Below are 13,047 nucleotides of genomic sequence, written 5' to 3' on the forward strand. Positions count from 1 at the left end.
ATGGTATAAGGGATAAGGGAAAGGTCAGAAAAATAAAGTTTAAGTTTATATTAAAGTAACTGCTGAGTAAACAGTTAATATAATTAATGCATTTGTTACACCTGCCCATGTTCTTTCTTATCTAAACCAGGAGTCTCTATAGTTTTATGATGTTTTAGTGATATGGATGCAATTATGATGAATTACTATTAATTTAATATTAAATGTTATGTTGTTTTGTTTATAATGCCTATTATGATGTTACAATATAATTATTGATCCTGGGATCTTGTGTTCTTAAAACGTTTTAGCATTTTTTACAATTATTACACATTAAAAAATACATAGCTACTAAAAATATATGTAATTCAGTCACTTTAACATGTCAGTGATTAGTGAACGACTCATTCTCTCTGAACGACTCCTTTAAAGAATAACGAATGAATTAAACCGATATTTAAATTTTTACATTAAAACAAAAACATTTATGTATATTTATTTTTTATCTTTTAAGTTTTAACGCTTTACTTTTAATGTTTTATTTACCCGAAATACACTGGTTACCATGGTAAATCTAAACTTAAACAGGCAGTGTAATAGAATCGATTCACTAAAGTGAGTCAAGGAGTGTACCCGACTCTCTTCTGTGTGTTTTGTGTCTTCAGTCGGTTGAAGTTTTGTGACACTCATTTTGTGAAATTGGGATTAAATTGTCTTTATGGTAAGTTTTGTATTGCAAATTAAGCGTACTAACACTGCATGAACTTCAATTTGGTTTGTGTTGTTAGTGTCAGTTGTCCTTCATAAACACTTCATGACTTGATAGGCTAACCAGCTAATTTAGCTAAGTGACGTTAATATGTTTGAACTGTGGCATCTTATGCTTAATGGGCTAATATTTATACAATACTGAGTGTGTTTATTTTTATAAGCAGACCTGGTTGTTATTATTCTTAATATTTCTGCCTGGTGTAACGCAGGTGATGTGTAAACTAGTTTTAGTCCTTTGTAAACGCTAGCATATCGAAACGTTTTCTGTTAGCTTACTGGCTAACAAAGTTTAATGAAAATGTATGTAGCAGCGCAGACTGTGCAGCCTTGACAGGTTCTGTGTCTGCACTAAGTTCTGGTGAATTAGCCACCTGTTGGCTTTAAATGAGTTCTTAAACTTTTAGGGGTCGTCAAAACCTACTGGGACATTTGAAAACATATAAACTATGTATCACACTAGCGGTGTGGTGCAACATTTTATTATTATTTTTTAAATTTAACGTTAGGCTAGCCACTTCATTTAAATAAACAAACAAATAAATAGGGTCTCATTATGGGGCTTGGAAATGTGACAGCACCACCTGGCCGGCTTCCCAGGATCAGTGTTTCCACCAGCTACCTAACAGGTATTAAACATTTTATTAACATGTATTAAAATATGTAATTTTGCAAACTATCTGAGACTGACATGAGTAATACAATGGTTAGATATAAAGGTATTGTACTACATGCAGTTGATGGTACATTAAAAGGTATGTCATTATTTAAGTATACAACAATATTAGTTAAGAGCTTTTGTGAAATCCTGTAAATGTGTGTGTCATTTTGTGGTAATTTATGTATCAGTCTTCATTACAAACCGCACCACATGTTTACAGTATAAAACAGATAAATAAACAGATTAATTATCCCATAAGTAAGAAAAACAGACCTTGAAAAAAAAAAATTCAAAAAAAGTATTTATTGTATAACTGTTGGCTGGTTTGTACATTTGTATATTCTACACACATTCTCATGAATTTAATTATTTGTTTTTAGGCACTGCTATTAAATGCAAGTAGTTTTGCTACAATGCAAGCTGTAAAGCCTAAATAAATGCTGAAAAAAAAACCCCAAAAGTCCCAAAAGTCTAACAAATTTATTTCCAGGTTTTATGTTTTTCAGTGATTTTTATCATATCATTTGAGCAATAATAAAATGAATTATTCACAAAACTAAAAATAGAATTCACAAAACATGCTTATGTAATGTAAATCCATTTTTAAGGAGCATCTGTGAGTGTTAAACAGAAAAAAAACAGCAGCAGGTGAACATTTTTAAGTGAATGTTTACATCAAGTTAACAGACCATAGACCACATTACTAAACGTTTCTTTTTTATTGACTCCTAAAGCAAATAAATATAGGCTTAAATGTAGGTAAGACTTTCCACAGGGGATTGGGACCATTTGACGAGCTGCCGCTTTGTTACAAGTTGTTTTACAAATTTGGCTCATGTTACTTTTCTAAAATAGCTCAGCTACAGTGAAGTTATCCTTAAATAAATGTAGCTAACCATACTACAAGCAAAAATAACTCTGGTCCCAGGTACCTGGGTTTGATCTTTGTCTTTTGCATGTTCCTTCTGCTTTTGTGTGAGTTTTCACTGGGTACTCTCCCACCTTTTTGACAAAAAACAAACAATAAAATGATCTGGTTACTTGAAATTGCCTCTTGGTGGGAGTGATAAATAAGTAATAAATATTGTGAGTTTTTTTATTGAAAGTAGTTAGTACATATTACATTTAGAGGTTTGTGTTCAACATTTACTAATAAAGTACAATTTCATTTACTAATGAAGTTCTGTCAGTGTATACTGATGGACTGACTTCTGTATGGAGCACTGTTACTCATAAGAGGAATCAATGCAGCATAGATCATGTGTCACAGCAATGATACCTGACAAGCTCTTTGATCTTTTTTGTTGTTATTAAATGCAGAGCGATGCTCCTTCTGTTCTTACTCAAATTACACAGACCAGAAGGGAGTGGAATTTTGTTTGAGTATTATAGAACAAACAGGAGAGAGTATGTCATTTACTGACTATACCCTGCCACACACCTTGCGACTATAACAGCCACCATTTCAAGAATTTTTTTTTTTTGTGTGCCCATTTATCCAAAAGTGCATTTGTGAGGTCAGACACTAATGTTTGATGAAAAGGCCTCGATTGCAATAAACAGTTCAATTAATCCTAACAGTGTTCAGTTAGGCTAACATCAGGCTTCTGTACAGGCCACTAGTTCTTCCACATCGTCTATCGTTGTTTGCACAGGGTTAGTAGTTCTGGAACAGGAATGGTTCTTTCCCAACTGTTGCCACAAAGATGAAAGCATATAATTTATATTATTAATTGAATATTTTGATTACAGAGAGGCTGGGTGTGTATTGCCACTTTCCGCAGTGTTTATGCCTTTCAGTGCCCGAGTGCCCAGGTTACGGAACTTTACTTTTAATTAATATTTGTCTGTCTTTAATTTCAGGCAACTGTATTAACTCTGATTTTGCAGGTTGTGGGCTGGGGATGGCAGCTCCAGTGTATCTTGTTGAGGGCTCTCCAGCTAGAGATCCGGTCTTTACAGCTGCAATCAGTGAGAGAATGCGGGTTCCAGAGAGGCTCGGAGTGGCACAGGGTGCGGTGGAGGATCGGATGTCCAGGAGTGAAGATCTGGCTCCTGTCTACAGCATGCATGTGCCAGATAGACTGGCCTTAATAGGTGCAGTAGCAGCACATCCTGTGGTTCAGACAAGCTTTTTAGACTGTAGAGCCAGTGTTTCCTTTTTGTGTCTGTAACATGGGTGTTAATGAAAACGTATAATAATGTTATGCAGTAAAATCATTCCAGCCACTTACAGCCACTGACCTAATAATAACAGGCTGCATGTAATCTATCAAAATGTAATGTTTGTAATGTAGGTATAATGTAATTCAGATATATTATGTCTGAATTTAAAGTGACGCTGCTGAGCAGCAGTGTTCTGACAAAAATTTTATTGGTAACTAATAACTTAAACATTTATACAATGGGGTGCAGCCAGTAGATTTGTGTCAAATTAAAATACACCAAGTGGCCAATTTGGACACCTGTTCTATGAGCTTGGACTTCCCATTTCAAAGACAAATGGTATTAAAATATAGTGACCCTTATCTGATCCTTTCAGCTATAACAACAGCCACGCTTCTGAAAAGACTTCTCACTAGACTTTAAAGTATGTGTGTAAGAATTTGTGCCCCCCAGTCAAAAGAGCATTAGTATGACTGGGCACTGATGTTGGACAAGAAAGCCTAAATTGATGTTCCAGTTCATTTCAAAGCTGTTCAGTTAGGCTGAAGTCAGGGCTTTGTGGGTATGCAATTTCTGACTGTAGTCCATATGTGTGTCGAGTGCAATTATACTGCCCTCTTTTATAGGAGCACATACCAGTTGGAGACTAATACTGTTTTCTCTAGTCTGTAATCAATGGTTGCTTTCTGATCACGAGGTGCTGTTGGCTTTAAATTATCAGTTGATGCATTATTGGTTCTCCCTGCATTTACAACTAACTAATGATTTTATTTATCCACCTTTGGTGCTTCTTTGGAATATATGTTTGTATGTTGCAGATGCTCCTGACCTGAGTCCACGGCCTCTTTTCTCCCAGCGCTTTGCTTCAGGCCATGCCTCGTCAATGTGGGACCTGCAGCATGGCCCCTGGAATAAGGGGTCATACACACAAGAGCCTGTTCATGTAATCTGACTCATTTTCTTTTGTCTCCTGGGTTATTTAATTCAGGGTCGTTTAAGGCATAAAGATAACTCACTCAACTAAGATAGTGTTGTTTTGTTTTTGTTTGTGATTTAGTAGTAAGGAATGTCTGAAGACAAGAGGCTAGTGTTTCATGCCTGATAAGCATTCTGTTGGATTAGAAATAGTATTTGCTTGCTATTATTTGTCTTTGCATTAGCCATTGTATTCCAGGTTTATTGTAATTGCTTTATTGTGGCACTGTAGTGACTCTCTACATTACGTTAATTAAATGCTGTTTTTCGGCCTCATATTATAGCTGCTGTAAAAGTTAACAGTTGTGACTATGCCGTAACAGTAGGCTATGTTGTTTTCAGAGTCCACTACGGAGGTCGTATAGTGACCAGACCTTTGGAAGGACCCCAACTGGAACCCCCACACACTCTAACAAGACACTGCACTCTTCTTCAGTGTAAGTAAATCGAACGTTGTGCAGTAGTATCATTTTAGCATTACATAGGCCACAGACTGTACATGGAAATTAGTATTGATTTAAATACTACATGTAGAAGGTGTACACAGCACTTGGTCTTTGCCTGTATCTCTTTGTTAGGAAAAGTAATTTCTTTGGATGTACTTTGTGACGGTCTGTATAAGATCAACTTTATAATCCAAAAAAGTGCCCCCCACCTTTTCTCTCTTTTTTTTTTTTATTGCCAATTCCTGATTGTAAATCCCTTAATCTGATCAAGGAGAGCTGGGTCACTACACACCCCCTTCTCTCCCCACTTCTTATCACCTGTCAGTGATGGGTTTCCACACAGAGACTCGCATACAATGATCCACGTTAAGCCCCCCATCCTCAACGCAGTGCCCAGACCAGTCCGACCTTACACTAACCCTAACCCTCCCTCAAACACACCCAATATTTTTTTAGATGCCCGGCTTGGTCAGTGGCTCTGCTGAGAACTCTTTTGAGTTTGCACACTGTGCAGTGGTGTGCTAGCGAGTTTAACCACACTGCGCAACCCGAGCTTCTAAATAATCATTATTAAATTTTATTTGATCAATACTGCATTTGGGTATTTATCGAATAATTCACATGTTTATATTAATAGCATTCTCTGAAATCATACATCAGAGTCCAAAATCCCATTTCCTCCTGCATTCTTTACACAGTCATGAAGAACGTACTGTTCTCAGAACCAAATGAAAATAAGCAAGCTAGATAAGTGTGGGTGTTAACCTCTGTTTTTCTCTCTCAGACTGGCTTGTTGTCAGTAATTGTTAGAAAGCAACCTAAATCACATCATAACTTGTCAGCATCTGTTTGGACAAATCTTACAAGACTTCTGCTATAAGTAATGTTGGGTGGGCAATCTAAGGGTTTTTTACATTTACATAAATGAAACATATGTACATAATTTTAACTCATTGAGTTAAGGTGCATGCTAATCATAATAAATAGAGATGCAGTTAATATATTAAAGTTTTTCCTGATGTAAGCAAAGTAAGAGTTTTACCTTCAAACTAGGACATGATGCCATGTATTCTCAACAAAACATATATACAGTGTATCACAAAAGTGAGTACACCCCTCACATTTCTGCAAATATTTCATTATATCTTTTCATGGGACAACACTATAGACATGAAACTTGGATATAACTTAGAGTAGTCAGTGTACAGCTTGTATAGCAGTGTAGATTTACTGTCTTCTGAAAATAACTCAACACACAGCCATTAATGTCTAAATGGCTGGCAACATAAGTGAGTACACCCCACAGTGAACATGTCCAAATTGTGCCCAAATGTGTCGTTGTCCCTCCCTGGTGTCATGTGTCAAGGTCCCAGGTGTAAATGGGGAGCAGGGCTGTTAAATTTGGTGTTTTGGGTACAATTCTCTCATACTGGCCACTGGATATTCAACATGGCACCTCATGGCAAAGAACTCTCTGAGGATGTGAGAAATAGAATTGTTGCTCTCCACAAAGATGGCCTGGGCTATAAGAAGATTGCTAACACCCTGAAACTGAGCTACAGCATGGTGGCCAAGGTCATACAGCGGTTTTCCAGGACAGGTTCCACTCGGAACAGGCTTCGCCAGGGTCGACCAAAGAAGTTGAGTCCACGTGTTCGGCGTCATATCCAGAGGTTGGCTTTAAAAAATAGACACATGAGTGCTGCCAGCATTGCTGCAGAGGTTGAAGACGTGGGAGGTCAGCCTGTCAGTGCTCAGACCATACGCCGCACACTGCATCAACTCGGTCTGCATGGTCGTCATCCCAGAAGGAAGCTGACGCACAAGAAAGCCCGCAAACAGTTTGCTGAAGACAAGCAGTCCAAGAACATGGATTACTGGAATGCCCTGTGGTCTGACGAGACCAAGATAAACTTGTTTGGCTCAGATGGTGTCCAGCATGTGTGGCGGCGCCCTGGTGAGAAGTACCAAGACAACTGTATCTTGCCTACAGTCAAGCATGGTGGTGGTAGCATCATGGTCTTGGGCTGCATGAGTGTTGCTGGCACTGGGGAGCTGCAGTTCATTGAGGGAAACATGAATTCCAACATGTACTGTGACATTCTGAAACAGAGCATGATCCCCTCCCTTCGAAAACTGGGCCTCATGGCAGTTTTCCAACAGGATAACGACCCCAAACACAACCTCCAAGATGACAACTGCCTTGCTGAGGAAGCTGAAGGTAAAGGTGATGGACTAAACCCAATTGAGCACCTGTGGCGCATCCTCAAGTGGAAGGTGGAGGAGTTCAAGGTGTCTAACATCCACCAGCTCCGTGATGTCATCATGGAGGAGTGGAAGAGGATTCCAGTAGCAACCTGTGCAGCTCTGGTGAATTCCATGCCCAGTAGGGTTAAGGCAGTGCTAGATAATCATGGTGGTCAAACAAAATATTGACACTTTGGGCACAATTTAGACATGTTCACTGTGGGGTGTACTCACTTATGTTGCCAGCCATTTAGACATTAATGGCTGTGTGTTGAGTTATTTTCAGAAGACAGTAAATCTACACTGCTATACAAGTTGTACACTGACTACTCTAAGTTATATCCAAGTTTTATTTCTATAGTGTTGTCCCATGAAAAGATATAATGAAATATTTGCAGAAATGTGAGGGGTGTACTCACTTTTGTGATACACTGTACATGTACAGATTCCGCTGTGATGCAAACAGCTTCACCGTTTGTGATTTTAAAGTCTAATAGTTTTACTGTTCATTATTTGAACTGTATAAATGCTTTAAAAAGCATAGAAGCTCCAATACACATGATCCAGTATTCTGATATGCACGTTTTGCAAGTTGTAAAGCTACCACTAGAGGGCAGAGTTTAGAAAGCTTCGGCTGTTACAGCTGGACCAACTGCCATGCAGAATCAAGTTTCCTTGAGTTTTCCTTACTGTTCTTGGCGGTTGATCAATTAAATTTGATTGAATTAATAACTTCACGCTTTCATTTATTATTATAAATATTCTGGATTGATAACATTTAAAAGTACTAGAATTAAGCATTTCTTTACTGTAGATCTTTATTACTTAAATGACATCTAGACAAGGGGGATCTGACTCCAGTGTTCAAGTTTTTTCTTACAATTACCATTGTAGAATTAAAACTGAAACAATAGAATGTTTGTCAGGAATTTGGCCCATTTTCTCCTCCCTAGTTTAGAAAAAAAACATGTTTGATGCTACTGATGATTGTGTTCTGTTGTTACATATCTGCTCTAAATAATGGTAATACTCATCTTGTGTGTCCTGTATGTGACCTCTCATCTGTTACCCCACCCACTGTGAACACAGTGCTGAAACGGTGCCTACAGTACCCTCAGACCCACTCCTGCCCGTACCCCCTGGGCTCAGTGCAATTGCGCCCAACCTTCTGTCTCCCCAAAGCGTGCTGCAGGCTGCTAAGAAGCTGGGCCAGCAGGCCTCACACAGAATCCTTCAGACTGTTACCCAAAAATATGCCTCAAGGTGACATGCCTCCCTCTCCTGTTTTGGCTGCTAAACAATCTCTTGCCTTGTAACACCATTGTCAGTGTTGTATTTGTGATGTGTGTATGTGTAATGCTACATCCTGGAGAGCAAGCGTGCACCTTGCAACAGCTGTCACTAACACAATCCTTGTATGTTTTCACTCCTCTCCGCTCCATAGAAGCATCTAGTTAATCCTGCTTGCTTCACTGTTTGTTCCACTAATAATCAGATCACTGCCTGTTTTATCCCACTAACAAGTTCTCGTACCTGATATGCAGTTTATTTACGTAACTAACATCGTGATACACCAGTATGAAAATGCGTGGCTAATACAAACATTTATTTAAAACTACTAACAATACAGATTCTGATTGTTGGCTGGTTTGGGTGTTTATACTTCTGGCTGCATTTTATTATATGTTATGTAGATATAAAACTTCAACTGACCTCTGCTGACTGTCAGTCCAGTCATTTACAGCGTTTTCATTTTTGCCAAGTTGGCCACTCAACTAACACTTTGTTTCGCTTGCTAAAGCTGTGATAGATTTTAGAATTCAATGCCAATGCTAGCAAATTCAATGCCAGAAATTTGGGCCTGGTTCTCTCTTTTTATGTTTAAAGGTTTGGTTTCCCAGAAACCCCCACATCTCAACCACTCAAAGAACACACTGGTCAGACCAGGAAAAGGTGACCAAAGCATTTGTTTTCTGTTAGTAATTTGGTTTGAACAGTGCTCAAAAATAGACAATGTTAACTGTTAGTTTGAGCTGTTTTATCTTGTATTTTCTGTGCTGGTTCCATATCTGTGTTTATTCATGAAACCAAGCTTACTAGCAGTGGTATGCAGGTGGGTAGACCAAGCAAAGCTTTAACCTGAGCTTTTTTCCCCTCTTTTTGCTGTCATCCGTCCTATAGTGCCGTCCAAGAGCTCTGGCTCAGTCCTGAGGAGGAAAGTGGAACCAATGTTGAATTCATGGTACTTCGAAGACAGGTCAGTTCAAATGATCCTCTGTACCTTGCTTTTATACCTTCTTATTTTGACCTTTCATTGATCTTGTGTGTCTGCTTGTGAAATTATCCTAACTAAGTTACACAAACTTATAATTTAGCTGGAACTGGATGGCTGATATGGCAAAAATATGTGGACACCCCTGCTAATTATTGAGTTACGAGTTATTGAGTGCTTTAGGAACACACGTTACCAACAGGTGTATTAAATAAATTAAATTAATTTTAAGGCACTCGGGTGGCACAGCGTACTATTACCCAGTCAGCCGGGCATCTATACAGACATGATTGGCTGTGTCTGGAGGCGGGGTTGGCCTGAGCCCAGCGATAGATTGGTGCCTTGCAAACTCCTCAGTAATGCTTGTGGGTTTGGAATGGGTCCAATGCCATGTGAAAATGCTGAATGCATTACAGAAGTACATCCTAGACTGGGCAACAATAAAACAAAGGGCAGCCTACAATCATTTATCCGCTCACTCACAGTGTCTGCAGGAAACCCATGCAGACTTTCGGCGAACATGCTAAAACCATCAGACACTGATTATAAACCAGGATGAAACCCAGACCTTTAGGACATACAGGATATTGCTGTGGGGCACTCGCTTTACAATTTGTGCCACAAAGTTTGAAAACCACTGGAGCGAATACATATCTCAAATCTACCATGCTGAGCTTATTTATTTTGTTAATGTTAAACTGTTATACGTTTTAATGTAAGATTATGTTAGAAGAGAAGTGATTTATACAGGACTGAATATGACCAGAGGCTGTGATTAAATCTGACACATAGCAAACATCCTCCCATACTAGAAAGATAAGTCAGAGTAACTATGCCAACACTGAAACAGAAAAACGTCTCTGTAGTTGTTACAGATTCTCACCCACTGTGTGTGAGAACAAGGAGCTGTATTTATGATCATGTGATTTGCAAAGCAACTACTAGAGGGCGCTAAAATCCTTCATCAACAAAATCAACCACTGTGTTTTGAATACTGATCTAATCCTTAAAGCTCCTATAAGCATTATCCTTCCTTTATTTTGCTTTGGCAGATGATGAAGATGAACAGACGAATAGCAGGACTGGAAAGACAGAACGCTGAACGCAAACAGAACGAACTGCTGCTTTTTTCTTTGCTACTTTCTGGCTTCATGATCAACGGCTGGCTCTGGATGCGCAGATAAAAGCTGTGAAGCCACCTGGGACATTCCTTCATGTCCTCTCTAGTAGGGCTAACAGCAGCTACTGAAGTGTGTGTGTGTGCGTGTGCGTGTGTGTTTTAGCCCTCAGCATAGGACCTTTCTGTGACCTGAGGAGCTTTTGTGTCAGGAGTCAGCCATGTCCCATGAGTGAGTTTAGCTTTTTAACCCCAGTGGATGCAGGAATGCGAGGAAAGTCACAAGAATGCTCAGTAACCCAACACTACTATCCTTTAGACGTAAATAGTAAATAGAAAAATCAATGACAAAAATTATCTTGCTGAAGGATCCCCCGGTCATGGTAAGGGCTGACTATAGATAGTGAATGTAGTGACAGTGACTGTAGCTTTGCTTTGTAGTTTACATTTGATGTTTTAAGAGAGAAAGGGGTTTTTGAAGAACTGAAAATGCACTGGTCAGATGAAAGCACTGAGTTGAATTAAAATTTTAAAAGGAAACTTGTTTATGCATTTATAATATTTGGAAAATGTATATATTGTCTGAGCTTGATATTAAGGTTTAATCTAGTTAATTAATACACTTCATAGGCTTAAAATGTGGAAGGATAGAGGCGAGTGACATGTCCCCTTTAAAGCACAGACTGGTTAAAATACCCCAGTATTTCCTGCTCAGAGCATCCTTGTGATTCAGTTTTTATAAAACGTGTGATGTTATCTCCTGGCTGTTACATTTGGTCAAAATGAATATTATTTTTAAATCATGTTATTTTTAATCACCCATAAGAGAATTATGCTTGGGTGCTGTGGCAGGAGGAAAGAGGAGCTGCTGATTTGCCCACCAGTTCAGTCTGGGTGTCCTTCTCTTAATCCTGGACAGCTTCTGCTGTTTCGTGGAGAGAGGACACCAGCCACATAGCGAGAGCTGTAAGAGAGACTTGCAGATAAGAAAGTCCAGATGGGCAAAGTTAAACACCTCTGTAAAATGTTTCATCAATCATTGAGCAAAGCTTCTACATTTAAACATGTATGTGTCTGCGTGTCACATCAGTGTGCTAATTTACTACAAACAGCTTATCTTTAGTAAACCTGATATATTTATGTAATGGCAACTAAAACAGAAAGTCTGACATTTGAATGTTTTTTTTCAGCATCCAAATGTAAGTGTGATTGAGGACGTTTTAAAACATTAAAAATAAAGTCAAGAGACGCATCTGACTGATATTTTGTATCAGACAGTGCAGCCAGAGCAGGGAGATGAAAGTAATGAGGAAAAGGTGAGATTTTTAGATGGAGATGTTAGTAGTGCAGACAGTAGGCTTTCGTTCTCTTTCCAGAGTGTGTATTCATTGTATTAAAAATATAAAAAAAAACTAGAAATGATATATATTTTTTAATCAGGTGGATGAGACAGTGCAGCCAGGTTTATTGTCAGTGCATGGAGGTGATGACTGAGGCAGAGGTGAGATTTTAAAGAGAACAGTTAGTGTGGAAGTAAAATGCATCAGTGCAATGTGATAAAGCATGCTTTCATTTTCAGATCAAAATTTACAGTTAATAAATTTAAAAATTACCAACATGAAAATGATTAAATTCTGCTAAAAGTTTAAATTTCTTGACCCATATAACTATTTTGTAACAAACTCTAAAATCGTGAGATCAGTGAATTTTTCCCCCTAATAAAATTGTTGACTGAGCTCATAGATTTTATAAACATATTTGTTTTTATAAAAACCCACACATGTTGAGCATTATACTGGGAACCAACTGAATATTATAAAACCCTAAAGTACGTATGGCAAACTGTAAGCCATTAAGAGAATTCATCGCTCCAAGTTTTCTTTTGTGCAAAGTGTCAATATTGTAATTACGTTATCTCTTTCTTATATATTCATATTTAAGGTAAGCTGTTTGGTATATTAAATACCAACTTTTGGCTTTCCTTGTGTAGCATATATGTGTGTATATGTTTTACTTAAAATAATACACTACTCATGTATTAAGTTGTGTGGCAGTAGCAGCAACTGATCACAGGATTATTCACTGCATAGCATAATCACTCTATTTTATCAGGGAGCATGATGCATGTTTTATATTCTGATTTATGTAAGTCATTTTATTTTCATGTTTTACCACTGCTTTATCCTGGTCTGGGTCGTCGCAGGTTTGGTTTTACTCGAGTCCTCGGGCAATGCAGGAACACGGGTCGGGCAGAACGCACATCTGTCAGATTTGTGTAGTTTTTTAAGTAAATACACTTTTGCTTTAGTATCCATGTACGTCATTTTTTTTAATTATGGTTGTGGCTTTGTCCCTATAGAAAAATGAACTTGAAATAAAAAATGAACTTGATATTAAAAAGTAAATAAAGATTCAG

General features: G+C 38.2%; 1 protein-coding gene across 5 annotated transcripts; it reads left to right on the forward strand.

The window, feature by feature from the left end:
- The first annotated feature begins 606 nt into the window (after positions 1-606).
- LOC134330074 (mitochondrial fission factor homolog B) lies at positions 607-13,042 on the forward strand. Of its 5 annotated transcripts, none has more exons than XM_063011018.1 (8): positions 607-700; positions 3,299-3,505; positions 4,393-4,517; positions 4,892-4,986; positions 8,332-8,505; positions 9,130-9,195; positions 9,424-9,499; positions 10,567-13,042. In XM_063011018.1, exons 2-8 carry the CDS (start codon positions 3,313-3,315, stop codon positions 10,696-10,698), a joined length of 861 nt encoding a protein of 286 aa, XP_062867088.1. In that variant the 5' UTR covers positions 607-700; positions 3,299-3,312; the 3' UTR covers positions 10,699-13,042. The 5 variants fall into 5 exon arrangements, with proteins under 5 accessions (XP_062867088.1, XP_062867086.1, XP_062867090.1 ...); XM_063011016.1 differs by lacking the exon at positions 607-700 and adding an exon at positions 1,288-1,376; XM_063011019.1 differs by lacking the exon at positions 607-700 and adding an exon at positions 3,170-3,223.
- The last annotated feature ends 5 nt before the right edge of the window (positions 13,043-13,047 follow it).

Source organism: Trichomycterus rosablanca, chromosome 16 (genome assembly GCF_030014385.1).
Source record: "Trichomycterus rosablanca isolate fTriRos1 chromosome 16, fTriRos1.hap1, whole genome shotgun sequence".
Lineage (NCBI taxonomy): Eukaryota > Metazoa > Chordata > Actinopteri > Siluriformes > Trichomycteridae > Trichomycterus > Trichomycterus rosablanca.

Bases quoted from the DNA above. Each gene is read 5' to 3' on its own strand.
- LOC134330074 (XM_063011016.1), top strand. From the start codon at position 1,304: ATGGGGCTTGGAAATGTGACAGCACCACCTGGCCGGCTTCCCAGGATC. The intron at 4,518-4,891 runs GTAATCTGACTC...TGTTGTTTTCAG, and splicing joins ACACACAAGAGCCTGTTCAT to AGTCCACTACGGAGGTCGTA. The intron at 4,987-8,331 runs GTAAGTAAATCG...CTGTGAACACAG, and splicing joins ACACTGCACTCTTCTTCAGT to TGCTGAAACGGTGCCTACAG.